Source organism: Aquarana catesbeiana, linkage group LG12 (genome assembly GCF_042186555.1).
Source record: "Aquarana catesbeiana isolate 2022-GZ linkage group LG12, ASM4218655v1, whole genome shotgun sequence".
Lineage (NCBI taxonomy): Eukaryota > Metazoa > Chordata > Amphibia > Anura > Ranidae > Aquarana > Aquarana catesbeiana.
Window position 1 is genome coordinate 208698684 of NC_133335.1, and position 24147 is coordinate 208722830.

General features: G+C 44.3%; 1 protein-coding gene across 7 annotated transcripts in view; it reads left to right on the forward strand.

The window, feature by feature from the left end:
* Positions 1-24147, forward strand: part of PHF20 (PHD finger protein 20) — a 96220-nt gene that overhangs the window by 17099 nt on the left and 54974 nt on the right. For 4 of the 7 annotated variants that reach the window (XM_073606580.1, XM_073606585.1, XM_073606584.1 and 1 more), the window contains exon 2: positions 23610-23727. In XM_073606580.1, coding sequence (XP_073462681.1) covers positions 23645-23727 — 83 coding nt within the window. In that variant the 5' untranslated portion in view covers positions 23610-23644. Of the gene's footprint in view, positions 1-1875; positions 1898-9178; positions 9459-18941; positions 19061-23609; positions 23728-24147 lie in introns of those variants that run through there. The other 3 variants (XM_073606581.1, XM_073606583.1, XM_073606582.1) reach the window with 3 other exon arrangements.

Consider the following 24147-nt stretch of genomic DNA (forward strand, 5'->3'; position numbering starts at 1 on the left):
TTTTTTTTTTTTTTCATTCATTAAAGTAACTTTTTCAAACTAATTTGCATTTGAAAGACCGCTGCGCGAATACAGTGTGACATAAAATGTTGCAACAACCACCATTTTATTCTCTAGGGCAGGGATCTCAAACTGGCGGCCCTCCAGCTGTTACAAAACTGCCTCTGCCTGTGGGAGTCATGCTTGTAACTGTCAGCCTTGCAAAGCCTCATGGGACTTGTAGTGTACGTTAACCCTCAGTGTCACTCAACCCAATACCAAAAAATATACCCTATTGGATACCTGCATCTGTAAATCCTTTTACTCACAGTGCCTGATAGTACAAACCGAAAACTCACCACTTAAAGACCGAGCCTGTTTTTCAGACTCTGTGTTTACAAGTTAAAAACAAGTTTGTTTTTTTTTTTGCTAGAAAATTACTTAGAACCCCCAAACATTACACTTTTTTTTTTTTTTTTTTTTTTTGCTTTTCTAACACTCTAGAGAATAAAATTGCGGTTGTTGAAATACTTTGTCACACCGTATTTGCGCAGCGGTCTTACAAGCGCACTTTTTTGGAAAAAAAATCACTTTTTCTTTTTTAAATTAAAAAATAAGACAACAGTAAAGTTAGCCCAATGTGTGTTTTTTTTTTTTTTTTTTTTTTTTTTTTTTTTTTTTATCGTGAAACATAATGTTACGCCAAGTAAATTGATACCCAACATGTCACGCTTCAAAATTGCGTCCGCTCGTGGAATGGCATCAAACTTTTACCCTTAAAAGTCTTCATAGGTGAGGTTTAAAAAATTCTACAGGTTGCATGTTTTGAGTTAGGAGGTCTAGAGCTAGAATTATTGCTTCCGCTCTGATTGCGGCGATATCTCACATTTGTGGTTTGAACACCGTTTTCATATGCGGGCGCTGCTCACGTATGCATTAGCTTCTGCTGCACGTGAGCTCGTCGGGACAGGGTGCTTTAAAATTTTTTTTTTTACTTTATTGATTTTAAAACTTAAAAAAAGGGTCACATCCCTTGTAATAAAAAAAAAAAAAAAAAAAGAATGACAGGTCCTCCTTAATATTAGATCTGGGGTCAAAAAGTCCTCCGATCTCACATTTTGGACTTAAATGCAATAAAGAAAAAAAAAAAAATTGTCATTTGAAAAAAATAACAAACAGCCCTTTAAGAGGTATGGGCGGAAGTAATGTTTTGACGTCGCTTCTGCCCTGCTATGGTATGGAGACGGGTAGGGGCCATCTAGCCCTCATTTTGTATCCATACCAATGGAGAAGGACCCGATCGCCTCTGCCGTTACCGACGGCTCTGGTAAGCGGCGGAGGGTGCGGGATTGGGGAGGGCCTCTCCTACCACCGATAACGATGATCTTGCTGCAAATCTGCCGCAGAGACCACCTTTATCGTAAACAGAACCGCCCACTGAAAAGATGGACACCTCGCAGCTGCTGCCGTTACCGAGATATCCATCTTTAAAGTGACGACATTTTATTATATATTAGTGTGGGCAGTCGTTAAGTGGTTAAAAATCTGTGACTGTTATGTGTACACAGTCCCGCTGTATGTGCTGATGTTGCCACCCTCCTCTGTGCTCCGAAGATGGACTACAATCTAAAGTGCCGACTCATCCAGTGCTGTTCCGGCTGGTGGTTGTCGGCTCTCTCCTGGCTGACAGCCTGTACATCTATGGATGTTGGCGGGGTGATGTCACTGATCACTAACCTAAAACTTCACTTTAATTCTCATGCATATTAACTTTGTCCTCTGTGTATTGTGCAGCTCCTGAACCCTGATGTGTCTGGATTCTTGAATTGCACGATTATCTGCAGATCGGACAGTTCTACGCAGACATTCAGAATAGAAAGCTGATATCCTGGAAAGGCACGGATTCATCTTGTCTATGGTGAGGATGCTATGAAAGCTGCAGTTACAGTTTTATATAAATTCCAAAAGGCCTCATTCAGCGAGTGTACCAGGAACTGTTTGCTAAGCAGACAATCATTCTACTTTTCAGTTTTTTTAGTTGCACTGGCTTATAGGTGATCCAATTGTTTTTTAGTCTGGGTCGTTTTAAATGAGAAGGTGTGAATTGGGCATTACTCTATGTCTTAGAAGGTAAAAATGTGTCACCTCCATGAACATTAAGGCCTCTTGAAGGCGGGTCAGACTCCGCTAAGCGGATCTGCCTCCTCAAGTAGTGATCTGTCCGCTGATCCCTGATCGGATGCTGGTGGGTTCGGCAAACACATGTCCGCTGACATCCGCCCCTCCCTAGAGAGCTATGGCCGGTCCATTGATGTGAAAGGGGCCTTAAAGCTGATGTCAAGGTTTGATGTCCCTTTTTTAAATAGTTCGTTTGGACCAGCTTGGTCTGGGGACAGGAAAGACCTGGGAAACGTTGTGACTGCTGATCAGCAATGATTAAGGTGAAATAATTACAGTGATATGATCTTTATACATATACAATAGAAGGGATAGTGGCAAATGAAATGTATTTGCTTCATTAAGTGTGGCAGTATCTTTTAAGTGCTGTATGTACTGTATGTAACTTTAGCTACATACAGTGCTGGGTTTCCGGCTGCAAGACGGACTTCCTGCAACAAGTCGGTATAAAGTTCAGCCATTCAGGAGCAGCTTTGTAATCTGTGAATGAATATAAAGCTTCGTCTAGGAGCATGACGTCATCAGCCTACACGGCCCCTCCCCTCCCACTCAGCCATTCAGAGGAAGCTCTGTATTCATTCACAGAATACAAAGATGCCTATGAATGGCTGGCTGAGCAACGATCAGCCAGACTGTTTTTGTTCTGGGTGTGAGACAGGAAGTCTGTGTCTGCAGAACTCAGCACTGTGTACTGTAGTGTTTCTCAATTCCAGTCCTCAAGGCGCACCAACAGGTCATGTTTTCAGGATTTCCCTCAGATGAAACGGCTGTGGTAATTACTAAGACAGTGAAACTGATCAAATCACCTGTGCAAAATAATGGAAAGCCTGAAAACATGACCTGTTGGTGCGCCTTGAGGACTGGAATTGAGAAACACTGGTGTACTGTATGTGGCCAAGGTTACATGCAGTGCTTAGAAACACTGCAGCACTTAGTGAAGCAAAAAGTTTGTTTGGACCAGTTTTGATCCAAACAAACTATTTAAAGTGACATGAAACATGGACATCAACTTTAAAGGGATGCTAAATATACGTTTTACTATTATCCCTTCTATTTATGTATAAAGGTCATGCCACTGTATTTAGTTTACCTTAGTACCTTATTTAACCACTTCAATACATTTTCACCCCCTTCCTGCCCATGCCAATTTTCAGTTTTCTGTCGCTCTTTGAATGACAATTGCGCGGTTATGCAACACTGTACCCGTATAAAATTTTTTTTTTTTTTTTTCTCCCCACAAATAGAGCTTTTATTTGGTGGTATTTGATCACCTCTGCAGTTTTTATTTCTTGCGCTATAAACAAAAGAATAGCGACAGGTTTGAAAAAAACTATTTTTTACTTTTTGCTATAATATCCCAATTTAAAAAAAAAATAAAAAATTCCTCAGTTTAGGCCGCTATGTATTCTACATATTTTTGGTAAAAAAAAAAAATCACAATAAGTGTATATTGATTGGTTTGCACAAAAGTTAGAGTCAAAAATGGGGGATAGATTTATGCCAGATGCCAGTTTTATTATTTTATTTATTTATTTTAACTCTTAATTGTGGCGATCTGCTTTTTTTTTTTTTTTCTTTTTTGTGACTGTGACATTGCAGCGGGACATATCAGACACTTTTGACACTATTTTGGGACCATTCACATTTATACAGCGATCAGTGCTATAAAAATTACTGTATAAATGTCACTGGCAGGGAAGGGGTTAACACTAGGGGGCGATCAGGGGGTTAAATGTGTTACCTAGTCCTAGGGAGTGATTCTAACTGTAGGGGACTCACAAGGGGAGGAGACCGATTGGTGTTCCTCTGTACTAGGAACACACGATTGGGCTCCTCTTCCTTGACAGGACGTGGATCTGTGTGTTTGCACACACTGATCCACGTCCCGGCTCAGTTACCGGCAATCGCGGGTGCCTGGCGGACATCGCAGCATCGCCTCCCCCTAGATGGCTAGGAAGCCCAGGACGTCATATGATGCCCGCCCAGGATGGGAGATCCCTCGTGCGGACGTCATATGGACGGGGAAGGAAGTGGTTAAAGCGGTGTTATACCGCTGGACCTTTTTTTTTTTTTTTTTTTTTTGTCCTGCAAGGTAAAGTCATAATGTGCTAGTATGCATCGCACATTATGTAAAACTTACCTTTTTAAAACATAGCCATTCCTGCTCTGCAATGTTGGTGCTGCAGCCGCTTCTGGGTTCGCGGGCTCTGGCTCTGACTGGCCAGAGCCGCGATGACGTTGCGCATGTGCGTGGGAGCTAGCATTCACGGCACAGGTGGCCGTTCCTTCTGAGCGCATGCAGCAGTAATGTCACTGGCTGCATGTACAGTAAATGCCTCCTAAACAGGCTTGCCGCTGCTTTTTAAAATTCAACATCTAAAGAGTCAGATGGATTTTTAAATACTGTATTTTACTATATAAGTTTTGTTTACTGTTAAAAATAAGTGTGAAATGCATGACTCTGGTGGCTTTAACAAGATGTCCGCTTGCCGCCTTCTCACTATCCTTACTGTGGACGAGTGTGGGGTTTAGCAAGATGGCGACGAAATGTCACTTCGGTTTCAAATTCTGACGGGTCGCCTAATCTGGCGGAACACCGGATCTCTGGGCTCCACCCACCGCCAAGTGCCCCCCTTAGAAAGATGTCTGCTATAAGAGCACTTGTGCGTGCTCACTCACGAGCCCTGCTCTGTTGCCCATAAGACTCCACTGGCTCCGATTTAACAATAGCGGGAGCCAATGGCACCTGCTGCTGTAATATGAGCCAATGAGGAGTGAGAAGGCCTCGGCTTACGTGCACATCGCAGGCTCGGGCATTATTTTAGGGGGGGCTGCAGGGACAGCTGCATGCAAAAGGTTTTTTACCTTTCTGCATATTAAGCAGTAAAGTAAAAAAAACTTCTGCCTTTGGAGCCACTTTAAGCCAAGACTATACATTATGAATTTTTTCTTTCCGACAGTCACATCGTGTAATGGAAGAGGAGGGAGGGAGACGATTATTATGTACCACAGTGTATACTCGCACATGTGCGACTATATAGTCATGTGGGCCGCACAGATACTAAAAAGGAGGAATTTAACAGCTTAGAAGGAAACTGAAGCTCGCTCAGTAGACGTGGCGACGGCCGGTGTACACAATTTCAGGCTGCAGCAGGGACACAGATGAAGGAGGTGCAATAAATGGTAGGATCAACCAGGTTTTTTGCAGTTTACAGAAAATGAATGCTCTAGTGTCAGTGAGGTAGAGCTGCACGATTCTGGCTAAAATGAGAATCACAATTTTTTTTTTTTTTTTTGCTTAGAAGATAGATCACGATTCTCGCGGCGTAACATCATCTTTCACATTAAAACAAAAAAAATTGGGCTAACTTTACTTTTTCGTTTTTTTTTTTTTTTTTTTTTTTTTTTTTTTTTTTTTTTTTTTTTTGTATTCATTGAAGTGTATTTTTTTCCCAAAAAACTGCATTTGAAAGAGCACTGGGCAAATACAGTGTGACATAAAATATTGCAGCAATTGCCATTTTATTCCCTAGGGTCTCTGCTAATATATATATATATATATATAATATTTGGGGGTTCCAAGTAATTTTCTAGCAAATAATATTGATTTTTAACTTAAGAAAGAAGTGTCAGAAAAAGATTTAGACTTTAAGTGGTTAAACTTCCTGCATTTACAGGTTGTTGAAAACTTGGCAGACTGCAGATTATTTATTTACACAGAAGTTCTATCCCTTTGATCTAAGAAGGAAGCTTAGTTACAATGTTTCAAGTTAAAGACTTGGCAGAATGCCCAGATGCTTTCTTTTGACAGCTGAGTGAGCAGATAAAGTCTCTCCACTTGTTATATGAAAGAATCGGCAACCTCTGCAGGAGAGATCGTGGGGGGTGAATCGAGATCACATTTAATGATTAATTGTGCAGCTCTACAGTGAGGATGAACACCATGTAATATAGCCTGTATTGACCATTTTATAATTTGGTTTTAATGACACTTGAACACCATATGGGCCAAAATAAGACCTTCAAATAAACAAGTTTTGCAGTTTCATTCCTGATGAAGTGCAGAAGGAGCGGTTTATTTTCCCACCATATTTAAATTTTTGGTTTATAGAGGTTTTTAACAGAAATTTTATTCCTTTTGGTGCTGTCACCATCACAGGAGATGACCAACAGAATTTTATTGCTGAAGTCATTTCAGGACTTGTGTCCCCTGATGCACACAGTATCCAAGTCCCAGCAACTATTTGTTTCTGTTCAGCAGATGGTTTTGGGGTTGTACAAATAGGTGTTGAAAAGGGGGGTGCTTTTCACGCAGTCGTGACACCTGTTAAAGAGGAAGTAAACCCTGATGGGTTTTACTTCCTTTTTTGTTCCCTGGAAAGTGAAAGCATACTGGCACATTATGTGACACCTGCAAATGAAGCATGCGCTGTCCCCGCTGGAGGCTGCATCCATGTTTGCCCCTCTTCCTTCCGGGGTGGCGGACTCCGGCTCTGTGACTGGTGGGAGCCGCCAGTTACGACATTTGCTAGTGAAAAAAAAAAAGGCACGGAGGGCCGCTTCTTCACAGCACATGCGCCAATGACATCAGCGCAGTACAAAGTAAATATATCAAACGGCACATGTTTAGGAGATATTTACTGTACCTATAGGTAAGCCTTATTATAGGCTTACCTATAGGTACAACTTGAAAATGGAGGTTTACAACCTCTTTAAAGTGGAAGTTCGCCGGGGAAAAAAAAAATATTTAAAAGCCAGCAGCTACAAATACTGCAGCTGCTGACTTTTAATATATGGACACTTACCTGTCCAGGGAGCCCGCAATGTCGGCAGCCGAAGCCGATCTGTCCTTCGGCTGTCGGCAGCTGCCGCCGCCGCCATCCTCGGTAAGGGAATAAGGAAGTGAAGCCTTTTGGCTTCACTTCCTGGTTCCCTACTGCGCATGCGCGAGTCGCGCTGCGCGTCCTCACTGGTCCTTGCTGTCTTCTGAGTCCCAGAAGACAGCGGGGGAGGACAGAGTAGGCGCCGGAAGTGGCATAGGTCACCGCAAACGCCACGGTGATCTATGCCAGGAAGTGGGGGCAAATACCTGTATTAGACAAGTATCTGCTCCCTCCTCCCCCCCCTGAAAGGTGCCAAATGTGACACCGGAGGGGGGGGGGGGATTCCAAAAAGTGGAAGTTTCATTTTTGGGTGGAACTCCACTTTAAATCTTTAAAGTGGTTGTAAACCCTTACAACACACTTTTTGTTACAGGTAAGCCTATATTAAGGCTTACCTGTAGCTACCCAGGATATCTTCTAAACCTGCACGGTTTAGGAGATATCCCCTGTATTTGCATGTGCCGACGTCATCAGCACATGCGCACTGAAGCAACGGCACGTATGTGCCATTTCTTCAGTTGGACTGCCGTTACCGGTGGCTCCCGCACGCATGCGTGGGAGTGATGTCATTGCGGCTCCGGCCAATCACAGCGCCGGAGCCCGCGATACCCAGAAGTAACTCTGGGAGCGATGTTGCCCGCCGGAGCAGTGAATGAGGACCACTACAGGGGTATTGATCTAAGGTAATACATAATGAGCTAGTATGCTATGCATACTAGCTCATTATGCCTTTGTCTTGCAGTTTGTTTGTTTTTTGTTAGGGTTTACAACCACTTTAAGAACCCCACTGGTCACTGATTCATGGTACTGAGCCTGTATTTGCCTGGTGCTGCCTTGTATGTTGCAAGCTGTTCAGCCTTTGCCGCCCTGTTGAAGTTCATGTTAAAGTACATTGCTCCAGGCACTCTGAGTACAGAGAAACCCCGGCAGAGTTATGGAGAATATATTAATGTACAGTCAGATGTTCCCTCACAATCTGATGACTACCCTTTTTGGGTCACAGAATCTGGGTGCTGCTTACAGCTTTATTTACACGTGTTTTCATTGTGGCGGGGGTCGGGTCAGTTTGAGTGAAGCCGGCACAAATGTTTAAAAAATGTCAGTGAATGGAATGGTTACTCTAACCCACCTGGCTTACTTCTGATGCTGGTTTTTGGATCTGAGCATCTTCTGGTGGAGGGCACACCATAGAAAGGGCTGGCAGAGCATGATCCCCTCCCCTTCGGAGACTGGGCCGCAGGGCAGAATTCCAACATAAGATGACCACTGCCTTGCTAAAGAAGCTGAGGGTAAAGGTGATGGACTGGCCAAGCATGTCTCCAGACCTAAACCCTGTTGAGCATCTGTGGGATATCCTCAAATGGAAGGTGGAGGAGCACAAGGTCTCCGACATCCACAAGCTCCGTAATGTCGTCATGGAGGAGTGGAAGAGGACTCCAGTGGTAACCTGTGACCTCCATGCCCAAGAGGGTTAAGGCAGTGCTGGAAAATAATGGTGGCCACACAAAATATTGACACTTTGCGCCCAATTTGGACATTTTCACTTAGGGGTGTACTCACTTTTGTTGCCAGAGGTTTAGACATTAATGGCTGTGTGTTGAGTTATTTTGAGAAGACAAAAAATGGACACTGTTTATACAAGCTGTACACTCACTACTTTACATTGTAGCAAAGTGTCATTTCTTCAGTGTTGAAAAGATACAATAAAATATTTACAAATTAAAAAATAAAATATTTACAAATATGTGAGGTGTGTACTCACTTTTGTGAGATACTGTACGTGTGTGTATATATATGTGTGTGTGTGTATATGTATATGTGTAGATATAGATATAGATATAGATATAGATATATATATAATCTATCTATAAAATAAATTAGACTAGTGTATGATGAGCTCCTATTGGCGGGGCTGTGTGAACAATGGATTATAATGGAGATCACTCGGTAACTTTGTTTCCATCCTGTGTGCGCTGTGATTGGTTGTATGTCGGGCGGTGTGTGGCAGGTGATGGATGTCGGTGAAGTTCTATGGATCTCTCTCTCTCTCCTCCATTGATCTCCGGCTCCCTCCTCCCCGATCAGCGGGGATGTGACCAGTAGGAGGCGGTGTTCTGCTCTGCGTCAGCCCGCCGTGTGGTGTCCGGAGCCCCGGTGATCTCCGCCGTCACTCTCCTGGCCTCTCCGTGCAGCGATCGTAGTGAGACCCTCCGGGCTCCCCTCCCCCTCCCCCTCCGGTGATCGGATCGGTCACACGCCCTGGATCTCCTCCACGTGGGTCGCAGTGCGCAGGAAGAGGAGGAGGGAATCCGATCTCCGGGATCGGTGTGTGGAGGAGGGGAGATCCGGATTACACCATCCGCACCGCACCGCTTCTCTCCGAGGTGTCGCACCGGGTGTGATGAATGTACCGGGGGGGTGAGTTCTGTGATCCTCCCATCACCCGGGTCTGATCTGGGCTTCTCTCTCTCTCCTATAATAGAGGGGGATGGTGGTTGTAGCGGGGACAGTAGCAGTAGCGTAGTAGGAACACTGCAATGGATGTCTGGCAGGGAAATGTCTCCAATCCTCATCAGTCCCGGGAAGTCGGCTCTGTTATGGTGGATAATTTGTAGATCTGGACTTCACAACCAGGGGGGGCAATCTGGGTCCAACCTCAGGGGGGCGCTACATGATCCGGGGAGGAGACACTAAACCCAATACAGTAAAATCCGTGTCTGTAAAATTATATATATTTATATTATGTTATACTCAGTGTGGGACCTAAGGGGTTAATCCTCTGCATTGTATAAAAAAAATGGCTGTTTGATCCCTCCCCCCTCCACTGTCCCCAACCCAAGGAGAATTGAGCCTTGAGGACACTCTGCACATGCTCAGTTTGTATATTGCAAGGGTTTGTGTGTGGTTTTCTTCTTCTTCTTCTTTTTTTTGTTTTTTTTTTTATTTTTTCCTGGGAGGGTGCATGTGATCAGTACAAAGCCAATCGGCATTGTCCAAACAGAGGGTCAGGGGTCCTGCAGCCTCATATGACAGAATGAAAACTCCTCCTACAAGCTTTAACCAGACACTGATAGCAGTCTTGTGACTTCTATATATACTGCTGATGAGAAAAGGTATTGAACAATTTATTTTTACTAAAATAATTGCATTTCCATGTTCTGTGTACTGTGGGAGACCAGATATAGTAAATGCAGGGTCCTGGGTTTAGTAACACTTCCCTTTTTTTTTTTTTTTTTTTTTACTCCAGGAGTATGTAATGAGTTGGGGAAATTCTACAGAAATGCTTAACAATTTTTAACTAAACCCATTAGATTTTAGTCGACTAAAATGTCCTGGAGTTTTAGATCAAAGGACTAAGGCCCCTTTCACACTATCGGACTGTTCAGGTCCGCCTGTCAGTTTTGTCGGCAGATCTGAACAGGCGCTCCATGTTAATCTATGGAGGGACGGATGTTGGCGGTGACCTCTCCACTGACATCCGACCCGCTAAAATCAGACTGGGGCCCCCCACGTTTGCATCCATCCCTATCGGATCGGGTGAGATCTGGTTAAAAATGGACATACTGTCCGTTTTCGTCCAACCTCTCCAGAGCAACCAGCGACGCTCGACAAGCCCCTCCTCCCCGCTCAGTGAGCAGAGAGGGACCTGTCATCCGCCAGCTCAGCGGAGATTGACGGAGAGATCTCCCGCTGAGCTGGCGGACAGAGGCGGGCTCCGTGGAAGCGGATCCGTGAGAATGAAGCCTTAGGCTGGGTTGGCAATAGCAGGAGATTTGGACCTTCTCGCTATGGAACCAGTTCACATTTCTCTGCTGCGAATTTGCACAGGAGTCCTGTACATCTTTTGGTCCGTTTAAGTTCCGAATTCAGCCAAAAATGTGGGCTGAAATGGTGAACGGGGACGCACTGGGCCCCTGCTGGGCCTCGCATGCAAAGGTAGTGTGAACTCAGCCTTAATCTAAATTTGACGCCAACCCTAAGGCTCCATTCACACTAGCGCGTTTTTTGATGCATTTTGCATTTTGCAGAAATGCATGGGAATTTTTTAACATGGGTTCCTATGGAACATGTTCACATCAATGCTTTTTTGTATCTCTGCGTTTTTGGAAAGGGTCGGGGACTTTTTTTCATGCAAAAAGCAGCGTTTTGCATGTAATGGATTTCAATGGACAAGCATCAAAAACGCAAGTGCACCGTTTTTGCACCGTTTTTGCACCGTTTTTGCACCGTTTTTGCACCGTTTTTGCCTTTTTTTTTTTTTTGTATTTTTTTTAAGACTGTAAAAAAAAAAATGAAAAAAAAAAAAAAAACGCAAATCGCGGCAAAAACGCTGCTCAAAAACGTGCCAAGCATGGAAAAAAAAACCTCCAAAAACGCTCAAAAGCAACATGCATAGGTGTGAATCGAGCCTAAGGCTGGATTTACACCTAAGCAGATTTGGTGCTTTTTGCATTTTGCAGATTTGCACTACAGAACGTGTTCCATAGGAAACCATGTTAAATGGACTGTAGTGCAAATCTGCAACATGCAAAAAGCACTACAAATGCCTAGGTGTGAATCAGGCCTAACACCACTCATGTAGTTGTTGTGGTGACACCCTAAGGCTGGGTTCACACCTATGCATTTTTAGTGCTTTTTGCATTTTGCAGATTTGCACTACAGTCCATTTAACATGGTTTCCTATGGAACATGTTCTGTAGTGCAAATCTGCAAAATGCAAAAAGTACTAAAAATGCATAGGTGTGAATCAGGCCTAAGGCTCAATTTCACATCTATGCATGTTGCTTTTGAGCGTTTCTGCAGTGTTTTTTGCGGTGCTTGCCGCGTTTTTGAACATGCATTTTTGCAGTGTTTTTACAGCATTTTTGCCGCGTTTTGCGTTTTTTTTTTTTTTTTTTTTTTTTTCTGTATTCAGTGTAAAAAACGAAAAAAAAAAACACGCAAAACACTGTAAAAACACTGTACTTGCATTTTTGATGCTGGTCCATTGAATTCTATTACATGCAAAACGCTGCATTTTGCATGAAAAAGTCCCCAACCCTTTCCAAAAACGCAGAGGCACAAAAAATGCTTTGATGTGAACATGTTCCAGAGGAACCCATGTTAAAAAATTCCCATGCATTTCTGCAAAATGCATCAAAAACGCATTAGTGAGAATAGAGCAGCTGACACTTTAAGGTCAGGATGCATGACATTATTCATTGCTATGATGGCCATCGGTGCACCCCCACACTTAAAGGGGTAGCTCTGCTTGTCCCCCCCCCCCCGCCACATTTTGCAGGCTCGATTCGCATCTATGCATGTTTCTTTTTAGCGTTTCTGCAGTGCTTTTGGCTGTGCTTTCTGCATAGTTTTTGCTCCCCCCCCCCCCCCCCAAAAAAACTTTGGCAGATTTAAACGCAAAATTGCTGTATAAACACACTCCAAGCTTTTCCACAGCTTCTCCATTAAAATCAATTGAACCAAAAAAAAGCAGTTTCTGTGTTTAAAAAAAAAAAAGTCCCTGACCCTTTCCAAAAACGCAGAGGCACAAAAGTTCATTGATGTGAACATGTTCCATAGGAACCCATGTTAAAAAAAAAAAAAGAAAAAAATTCCAGCGTTTTCTGTAAAAAGCATGAAAAACACATGCAGCCTCGGGGGGAGGGGAGAGCAGGTACATGGTTATGATAGGTACCCGCTCCCACTTCAGGCTGATTTCGCCTAGGCAAAGTCAGCAGGTAGTTCAGCAGTTTCCCTTGGTGGACATGGTGTGGATGGCTGGATGCGTGCCTCCATTTTCACAGGTTCCCCCCCAATCCCAATTATGTCAGAGCCCTTCTATGTCCCCCAAGTGGGATTTGGGGGGGGGGGGGGGGGACCATTGATCAGGGGCCTCTGATGTGAAGTTATTTTCTCAAGGTGGTTGTATGTATTGTCCCAGAATCGGGTTTCCCAATAATGAGAAATATTTTTGTGTTTTTTTTTTTTTTTTTTTTTTTTTTACATTTTTAAAATGGGGTGCCAAATGATTTTACATACACTTCTCTTTTTTTTTTTTTTTTAAAGCGTGGTGCAGCTGAAAAAGGGTTAATGCTCCATTCCAACTCATACAACTCTGATGGCGTCTTTACACTCCATGGCACTTGGGTAGCAAGAAAGTCGCATCAGAGTAGTGCATGAATCTTTTCACTGCAACTTCAAGTCACATGGATTGAAACGAGTGCCATTGAAATCAATGGACTGTGACTTGACGTGTCCAAAAGTCGCATGACAAGTCGCATTATTGGAAACTGAGCCTGAGAAACGCTGTTGTAGATCACTGACAGTCGAGGTGTAGCTAATTCCAAGCAGCATAAAATCTTTCCGTAGCATATCTTGTATTTTTTTCTTGGATTGCTGCCATCCAGCCTCTTTACATTCCAAATTAGCTTATCTCCCCACCCCCCCCCCCCAGTCACTCCTGGTTACAGCGTTACAACAGTGTCGTCTGCCAGGCACAGCATCGTCACCCTCATCAATGCACTCCTGTATGGGTCTACAGTTCTGTGTACCCACACACCAGCTGCAGTGGCATGTATGGATTTATTGTAAAGTGCAAACCATCCTAGCACTGGTAGGTCCTATCTAGAGGGCCAAAGGTTTGTTTTATTTTTTCTGATACATATTTAAAGTGGTACTAAACCCAGGACCCGGCATTTACTATATCAGGTCTCCCCACAGTACACAGAAATGCAATAATTTTAGTAAATATAAACTGCTAAATACATTTTCTCATCAGTATATTTTTGATTAAAAAAATCCCAATAATTGTATATTGATTGGTTTGCGCCAAAAGTTATTGTGTACAAACTTGGGGGATAGATTTATGGCATTTTTTTTTTATTTATTTTTTGATGAAGACATTTTTTTTTTTTTTTTTTTTTTTGATAGTGCAAAAAAAAAAAACGCAGAGGTGATCAAATACCACCAAAAGAAAGCTCTATTTGTGGGGGGAAAAAAGACATACATTTTTATTTGGGGGTACAGCGTCGCATGACCACGCAATTGTCAGTTAAAGCGACACAGTGCCGTATCGCAAAAAATGGCCTCGTCATTAAGGGGGTAAAACCTTCCGGAGCTGTAGAGGTTAAAGTGACTCAACCAGGTAGTGCACCAAAGCTACCTTTTTAAAGTGATTGTAAACCCTCCCCCTCTTTTACTTATTTTATTTTTTTGAATAAAAAATATATCATACATACCTCCACTGTGCAGCTCGTTTTGCACAGAGTGGCCCCGAACCTCGTCTTCTGGGGTCCCCTGGTGGCTCTTGCAGCTCCTCCCCCCCGCATCAGATAACCTCCTGGGAGAAGCGCTCTCCTGGGGGGTTACCTTGTGGGCGCGCTCCCTAGTCCAGCATTTGCGTCCATAGACACGAATGCGACTCGGTCCCAGACGCCAGCATCATTGAATTTGATTGACAGCAGCAGGAGCCAATGGCTGCACTGCTATCAATCTATCCAATCAAGAGCCGGGACCTTGTGGAGAGGGGGAGAGCGCGTCTTCGCCGACAGAAATATGGGGCTCAGGTAAGTAAAACAGATAAATAGGATGCATTGAGGTGAAAAAACATGAAGGTTTACAACCCCTTTAAGCCCGCCCCCCATATACAATTTAAAATAAGCCCCAAAGCTATATCTGTCCTCCAGTCAAAGTTCTTGTTCAGTTCATCCTGAATGCCCAGCATCTTTTAACCCACTTCTTTGTGAGCCCAGAGGTGTCATGGGTGTGTGCCATCAACAGATCTCGGGCTTTAAAGGTGAATGATGTCACTACCTGAGCGCCATTCTCTGCAGTAGTAAAGTGGTTGTAAAGGCTGAAGGGTGTTTTTTTTTTTTTTTTTTTTTCTTCATGAATTCTATGCATGAAGGTAAACCTGTGTTCAGCCCCCCTCCCCCCTCCAGGCTTGCTATGGGGGCATTCGACAGGAGAGAGGGGCCAGGAGCGCCAACGGGGGACCCTAGAAGAAGAGGATCAGGGCTGCTCTGTGCAAAGCCACTGCACAGAGCAGGTATGACAGGTTTGCTAGTTTAAAAAAATAAAAATTGATTCTTAAGTCTCGGTTCACAGTAGATGCAGTGTCAATTCAGAGCAGATTCATCAAACTCGCAACATGTTCATGTGAACTGATTACGGACTGTATGTTAATTTAATGACACTCCAAAATCAGTTCGCAAAACGCAGTGCGATTTTGCAGAATTGGATCACATGGGTGTGGACACCCATGCAATCAGATTCTGCTGCGTATAAAAAAGGGTCCTGCACAAGTTTGGTGTGAAGGCGGTGCAATTTTAGCTGTACAAACCCAAGGCTCAAATCGCACCCCAGAGACACCGCATGTAATTCGCATAGGAATGTGCTGCGATTCTTGTGCTAATTGCATGTGGGGTCTTGTACCGCAATATTGTGAACCTGGGCTTAATATCAAAAATAAATAAAAAATTACTTGAAAACATTCCTAAAAATTTTGAGAAAAACAAAACATATTTTTTAACATACCAGAAATGGCTGTTGCTAGGCAGATCATCCTAATCTGCCACTTCCTACACCGCAGTGATCTTCAGTCTTCTCCTCCTCGCGTTGTCTTCTGGGGAATGGGGCGCGGTGTGTTCTGGGAACTGTGTGTCCCACAACACATCGCTCCCCAGTCACAAAGCGCTTTGTGACTCGTACATGCGCAGTAGGAGACGGGTAGTGAAGCCGCAAGGCTCCACTGCCTGTTTCCCTTAGTTCGAATGGCGGTGCCGGGACCTGAGGGACGGGTCGGCCTCGGGCGGCTGACATCGGGGGCACCCTGGACAGGTAAGTGTGCTTATTAAAAGTCAGCAGCTGCAGTGTTTGTAGCTGCTGACTTTTAAAAATGATTTTTTTTTTTTTTTTTTTTTCAGTTGGCCCACCACTTTAAGGATCACCTCCACAGGAGAACCCCAGGACCTTGCATAACGGACCGAAAAAATGACAAAAAAAATTGGGGATGCTGCAGAGAGGGTCAGGGTTGGGCTTTACAGATGTTTTAATATCCCATAAATCAAGAACATTGCTGTTGGTTGTAGTAGGCTTCTTCAGAGAACATAGGGAGGAATCCTGGTCTTATCAGTCCAGCTTAGGTCAGCATCTGACTTATTTGTTTTGCTGTTGTGGGGGGTCGTCACTCGGTGACCCATTACATTTATGAGGTCAGCAAATTCTAGTGACCGTTGCTTGGAAAACCTGCTCTTAATGTGTGCTTTTAGGGCCTGCACTTCTTCTATCTCCTCCTCCTGCACACACATAACAAACCTCTTCATGCCCTTTACTGCTCTCCCGAGGCCTCCAGTTTAGTGACATCTTTTACATTTGTCAGATCCTAGTGGCAGATGATGAATTGATGAGCCTGGGGCGGAAGGAATTGCCAGTCTGCCGCAGTTCATAGTGATTGTACAGTGGATGTCGGAGAACTACATTTGATAGCTCTATGCTGATGGAGTTGTGCACGTGCTTGCCATATGTTATGTGTTTCTGCTATGGAGCCGGCACCTTCTGGTGCTCACATCTTGGATTATTTTCAGAGTATCGCAGGACCCCCAAACTCTGAACATGTTATGTCTCACATTCCATATGGAGACATTGTGATCTTTTTCATTGTACATACTTAAAGTGGTTGTAAAGGTGTGTGTGTGTGTGTGTGTGTGTTTGTTTTTTTGTTTTTTTTGTTTTTTTTAAACATATACTTCCCTCCACTGTGCAGTTACTTTTGCACAAAGTGGCCCCGATCATACTCGTTATGGGGTCCCTCAGCAGCTCCTCTTATCAGATAACCCCCTAGGAGAAGCGCTCTCCCGAGGGGGTTAACTTGCGGGCGCGCTCCCGAGCCCAGCATTTGCGCCCATAGACACGAATGCTGGACTCGGCCCTGCCCCCCCCCACCCCCCCCCCCCCCCACGCGTCATTGGATTTGATGGACAGCAGCAAGAGCTAACGGCTGCGCTGCTATCAATCTATCCAACCAAGAGCCAAGAACCCCGGGCAAAGGACGTCTCCGCCAGGTAACGTTCCAGGGCTCAGGTAAGTAAAACAGAGGGGGGCTGGGGGGCCGGTGACTGCCAGGTGTTTTTCACCTTAATGCATAGGATGCATTAAGGTGAAAAAAAACACTAGTGTTTACCAATCCTTTAAAGTATAACTTAAAACTTTTTATCATTTTGGATAAAGGAAGTTGGATTCAAAACCCCTGCCAGTTTTTATTGCTGTCTCTGTGCCCCCCTGTTGGGGAGAGTCATCCTCTCTATTTGTCCTGTTTACCATCATCATTGACCAGTAAAAGCTAATCCCCCAATTTTTTTGGTTGCCCCAGAAAAATGACCTGGGGGTCCCCAAAGGGGACTCTACTTTTTCAAGGATTTCCCCTCACTTCTTGTTTGGCTGTGGGACAGGAAGTCAAAGTTTTTTACAGCGATTTTTGTACAGGTCAAAAGGTCACCAATGTAAAGCTCGATTCTCAGCCTTAAGGCTCATACAGGCTATAAGCAAATCGGGCGAACATTTTTGCCCGAGGAACTTTCGTACGATTTTTGTGTACACTACACAACTTTCAATGACAAATTCCGACTTTTTGTATAAAAATTTCTGGAGGGACAAACTCAAATTTTTTCCCCTATGGGAACAGAATGAACGATTTTCACTTAACCACTTCACACAAATTGCCGTACCCATACGTCGGTACTTTGACGCTAAATACCGGGGTTATGGCAGCAGCTAAGCTGCCATAACCCCAGTATTTTTGGGAACGGCGTGCGTTTCTCTTTAAGATTAAAAGTGGTTTTCGCGGGGGATTCACCGCAAAATCACTTTTATTGGCAGTGGGAGAGGTGGCCCCCCTCCCCGCCAGGCTCCGGTCGTCTCCGCCGCTTACCAGACCTGCCGGTAGTGGCGGAGACGATCGCATCCTCTCCTGTGGGATGCTTGGCTGCCGATTAAGGGGAAGATGGTCCCTGCTCGGCTCATGGCATTTTTTTTATTTTTATTGCATTTTATTGTAAATATGAGATGTGAAGTCTTTTTGACCCCAGATCTCATATTTAAGAGGTCCTGTCATGCGTTTTTTTTTTTTTTTATTACTTTTTTGTTTACATTCCTTGTAATAGGAATAAAAGTGACCCAAAATATAAAAAAAAACTGTCAAAATAAACTAAAAGTAAAATTTATTATTTTATTATTATTATTATTATTATTATTTTATTTTTATTTTTTTAAAGCGCCCCATCCCGATGAGCTGGCGTGCAGAAGCGACCACATACGTGCGTAGCGCTCCCGCATATGAAAACGGTGTTCAAACCACACATGTGAGGTATCGCTGCGATCGTTAGAGCGAGAGCAATAATTCTAGCCCTAGACCTCCTCTAACTCAAAACTGGTAACATGTAGAAATTTTTAAACATCCCCTATGGAGATTTTAAGGGTAAAAATTTGTAGCCATTCCACGAGCGGGTGCAATTTTGAAGTGTGACATGTTTGGTATCAATTTACTCGGCGTAACATTATCTTTCACAATATTAAAAAAACAAATTAGGTTAACTTTACTGTTTTTATTTTTAATTCAAAAAGTGTTGTTTTTTTTTCCCCCTAAAAAAGTGCTCTTGTAAGACTGCTGTGCAAATAAATATGGTGCGACAAAGTATTGCAACGACCGCCATTTTATTCTCTAATGTGTTAGAACCCCAACATATATATATATTTTTTTTCTAAGTAATTTTCTAGCAAAAAAATTGATTTTTAACTTGTAAACAAGTGTAAAAAAAAGAGCCTCGGTCCTTAAGTGGTTAATGTGTACCGTTTTTTTTACAAGAAAAATTGGAAAGACTGCACATGATCAAACAACAAAAAAAAATGCTTTTGTCTTATTAGAATTTTCGTTCATCGGTTCCAATTTTGCTGTGAAACAACGAGGAAACTCTCATGATCGTTTGCCTGATGTTATAGTGTGTACCCCACACTGGAGTCGGACTGATGCTGTATCCACCTAGGTAAGTATGATTTAAATGGGTTGTAAAACCTCCTGTGATGCAGCAGCCCCCCAGTGTCCCCGTTTTTTACTTATCTGATCCCCATCTTTCGAGCTACTGGGACGAGCACACCAGCTCCAAGCCGGTGTCTTGGGTCCTGATTGGATAGATTGATAGCAGTGCAGCCATTGGCTCCCGCTGCAGTCAATCAAATCCAATGACGGGGGGGGGGGGGGGGGGGCAGGGCCGAGTCATGCTGCCTCTGTCAATGGAGGCAGCAGCAGTAAACGGGAGCGTGCCCCAAAAGAGAGCAGCTCTTTAACGGGCCACTCGAGAAGAGGAGCCAGGAGCGCCACCGAGGGACCCCGGAAGGGGAGGATCGGGGCCACTCTATGCAAAAGCAACTGCACAGCAGAGGTGAGTATGACATGGTGTGTGTGTGTGTGTGTGTTTGTTTGTTTGTTTGTTTTTTTTTTTTTAACGCACCTTTTGCAAACCTTTTACATATCCTTTAAGAAAAAAATGAATAAAAATTTAAGGAAGGAAGAAATGCCACCACCGTTGTCTTACAAGGATTCTACTTGTGACAAGCTAATCTAAGCTCGAAAAGAGGGATAGATGCCCATGGACAGGGAAGACAAATCTCTTGTGTATGTTCTGATTGGTATCTGCTCTTTCCTGGTGGTTTCAGTCAAGTCACACCCAACGTACAGCCCCCAATTCATCTCGCTGCAATACTAGCGACCTTCAAGAATTGGCAGAATGTTAATGTGTTGGGAATGAGAATCCACTGGAAGATTACTGATAATGTCAGCTGATGGGAGTTGGTGACCACAAGATAAAACCTCAATGTTAACACTTGCAGTAAAAAAAGAGAAATCCGTACATATGACAACTACTGAATGCCAAATATAGAACTTGTTCCTACGATAAGCTGTCTGACCAGGAAGTGGTGTCAATGATGGTTGTGTAGGAGGCTGGCTATGCTGCTTTGCTGGGAGGTGGTCAGAATGTTTTACACCGCATCTCCAGAAGAACCCAGCAAGTAGTTTGTGTGACGTTAATGGCCAAAAGAGGAAAAAAAAATCCACCCTTGTAGTCCCCCCCCCCCCCCCCTGCATTGCAAGGGTTAATTGCTTGTTATGTCTAGGGGAATTCCTAACAGGCTGTATAACTTGCCTTCAATATGCTCTGGTTGACTGACCCTTTCTTCCTCCCGAATCTTCTGTCTGTGGTTTGAGCCTCAGTGTCGTTGCCTAAAATACAGGGACATTAAAGCTGGCCATACATTATACAATTTTTTATGTTCGATTTTCTTTTAGATTTACCTTCAACTATGAAGTGTAAGGGCCAGCCAGATTGCATACAATTTGCAAGTGTTTAGGTTTGACCTCCTATTATGTGGTTTTGGTAAATCCTAAAGGAAAATTAGTGTACTGTATGGCCAGCCTTACCCTGTACGCTTCGGGAACTGATGTGCGACCACAGCCGGTTGCAGTTTACAGAGCAGTAGGCTGGAGGAGCCCTGCTAGAACGAGGAATAATGCCCCTTTAACGCTGACGCATTGCGGAATGATCGTACTGCTGGTGTGCCCGAAGGTTAGCTACACTTTCCCATAGAGTTCTATTCTGAAAGTGCACCAAAACCTCCGGACATAAGACCCCTTTCACATTGAGGCACTTTGCAGGCGCTACAGCACTAAAAATAGCGCCTGCAAAGCACCCTGAAAGAGCCGCTCCTCACACTCCAGTGTGAAAGCCCGAGGGCTTTTACACTGGAGCGGTGCGCTGGCAGAACGGTAAAAAAAAAAAGTCCTGCTAGCAGCATCTTTGGAGTGGTGAAGGGGCGGTGTGTATACCGCTCCTTCACCGCTCCTGCCCATTGAAATGAATGGGGCAGCGTGGCTATACCGCCGGCAAAGCCCCGCTGCAGCAGCGCTTTGTGGTGGTTTTAACCCTTTCTCAGCCCCGCTAGTGGCCAAATAGTGCCGTTTTACCGCCGGAGCTCGCACCGCCCCACTGTGAAAGGGCTATAATAGAACTTCTATGGGAAAGCACAGCTAACCCGCACCAAACCCGTGGGTACGTTGCGATCCTGGTACTGCTGGACTTCAGTGCAGCGTTCGACACAGTGGACCACAATACTCTATGCCTCACAGAAGTAGCAGGAGTCAGATTCAGATCTACCATGGTTCGCATCCTTCTTAGAAAATCGTTCGCAGACCGTGAAACTAAGAGCCTTCACCTCTGAAACTCGCACAATTTCTTATGGAATCACTCAAGGATCACCCTTATCACCCGTGCTCTTCAACATCTACATCCGGCCACTCCTCAATATCATCAGAAAATCGGACCTATGCTTCTACTCATACACTGATGACACTCAACTCTACTTTCGCATCACCGGGCAAAAAGACCAATATCGGAGACTAGAAAAATGCCTTGCATTGATGGATGACCACGAGCTCCCTCAAACTCAATGGATCCAAAACGGAGCTTCTTCTCCTCGACTCAAACCGAAATACAAAAACTAAGACCCCATGGACACCACCCACCATCCTTGGACAGACCATCTCCCAAGCACCAAAGCCAAAAGTCTCGGAGTCATCTTCGACTCCGATGTCGATGGATGCACAAATAGGATCAGTAGCGGATCTCGCCATCTTCTCTGCCTGCTACGTAGACTCATCCCCTTCATTCCAGAAGAGGACAAAGCAGCTGCAGTTGGAACAATCATCAGTTCCCGACTCAACTACGCAAACTCCCTCTACATAGGACTACCTAAATACTAGATTGCACGCCTACACCGTGGTCAGTTTACATGCCTCCATCATCCGCAGCTCTCCTGTCTCTCCTCCATCCTCTCCCCTGTCCTTTCCCCCTCTCCCCCGTCCTCTCTCCCTTCCCTGCCCGTCGGCTAGTATACATTGTTTCTGGAGTCTTACTGGGAAGTAATTCTTGTTGTAATTTTCACATCAAGGGCCTAATGCATCTTTACTTTCTGGCAACACAGGTTACATGCGTTTTAACGCATTGCAATGCCTTTCACTTTGCATAACAATCCAACACAACAAGGCAACTCTCCTCTAGAGTGTGTTGCTGTGAGAATTTTGTGACCACTGATTTTTGGGGGGTTTTGGTGTTTGAAAGCCCATTGCATTACTTGTGTGTATTGTGCTGCATAAATGTCAGTAGGCCCTCGAATATTGTATTTCCCTATATTTGATAGAATAGGGGCAGGGTTAAACCCCTTGTGGGTTGTACTTTCAGTCCCCCCGATGACTGACTTTTCACAAAGACAGGAAGTGATGGGAAATTCAAAAACGTAGTTGTTACCAGTACAAGAATGGAGCAAAGAATTTCCAATGTGGACACCCCAAGTCAATATAATCTTATAAAGCCTAAAACCTTTTCCTTAAAAAAAAAAAAAAAAAAAAATGCCTTTAATATCACTTTAAAGTAACAAACCTGTTATACTTACCTGCTCTGTGTAGTGGTTTTGCATAGAGCAGCCGCGATCCTCCTCTTCTCGGGTTCCCTGCTGGCGCTACTGGCCTCTCCTTCCTGCTGAGTGCCCCCAGAGCAAGCAACTTGTTATGGGGGCACCCAAACTGGCTTGTTCCTGAGCCGCTGCTCTGCATGTCCACTCGCACACAGAGGCAGCTTGGCCCCACCCCCTCTCCTCATTGGCACACTGGCTGTGATTAGCCGGAGTCATTGTTTCAGCCAAAAAGGAGTGGAGTATTCACGGAGAGCCGAGGCGATGGGGCTCAGGTAAGTGTTGGGGGAGCTGCTGCTTAGAATGGTAAAATACCTTGAGCCTCTACAACCACTTTAAAGGCCTCATGCACTTAAAGTGGAGTTCCGCTGAAAAAAAAAAATGAATAAATTTTAAGTCCGCAGCTACAAATACTGCATCTGCTGACTTTTAAAATAAGGACACTTACCTGTCCAGGGCACCTGTGATGTCCTCACCTGAAGCCGACCCGTCCCTCAGCTCCGGGTGGAGGGAATCAGGAAGTGAAGCCTTGGGGCCTGGTTCCCTACTGCACATTGCATTCTGAGTGGTCCCTGCTGTCTTCTGGGACCTGTGTGTCTCCCAGAAGACGGGGGGGGCGGAGATGGCATAGATCGCTGCGGATACTGCAACGATCTTTTGCCGGAAGTGGGAGCAAATACCTGTGTTAGACAGGTATCTGCTCCCACCCCGGAAAGGTGCCAAATGTGACACCGGAGGGGGCGGAATCCGGACAGCTGAAGTTCCTCTTTTGGGTGGAACCCTCGCTTTAAGCGTTTAGCCCCAGTGCATCATATCCCAATGTTTTAGTAGTCGGCAAAGCACAGCCCCTCACCACCCAGCCTTGATCCTGATAGCCTCTAAAACTGGTTGAGTTCCTTCACATGTGAGGTTGGAGGGTGGTAAAACCCCACAGTTGAGCTGCGCTTTTAGCACCCCACCCCCGACCCATGTGCATGTTTTTACAGCAAATGGTTATAGAAGATTATAAAGCTCTTGTAGCTTGTTCACGAGAAGATGCATTCTGTTAACCGCAATTTTCTGTCTTTTCAGGCTTGAATGGCTCGGGATAAAGGTCAGCGTATAGAATGACTAAGCACCCACCAAACCGGAGAGGGATCACTTTTGAAGTTGGAGCACAACTGGAAGCACGTGATAGACTGAAGAAATGGTACGCTTTTGTTGGTCCTTGTTTAATATCTGCAGTCATTTTTAAAGCATTATTAAACCCAAAAGTAAACCTTTTTATTATATTACAGCTTACCAAGTCTTCAATGTGATGGCTGCGTTGGTTTTCTTTTTTAGGCCTTTTTTTTTTCACAAGGTAATCCTGTCTGGTCATATATGGATCAAAATTCGAACCAGGTATGGCCACTGTGGTTGAACAGAAGTAAATTTAGCGATCGACTTCTGTTTAACCGCCCTGTTGGATTTTAGCCACTTGATCAGTGCTGCAGGTTATAGAATGCAGTGCTGATCAGTGTATTCTGACAGTGGGGAAGTCTCCCTGCTGTCAGAGTACAATGATATAGTGGGGAGGATTCCCTCACCAACCTCAAATGTGTGAATGGGAGAATTGGTTCTGTATTAT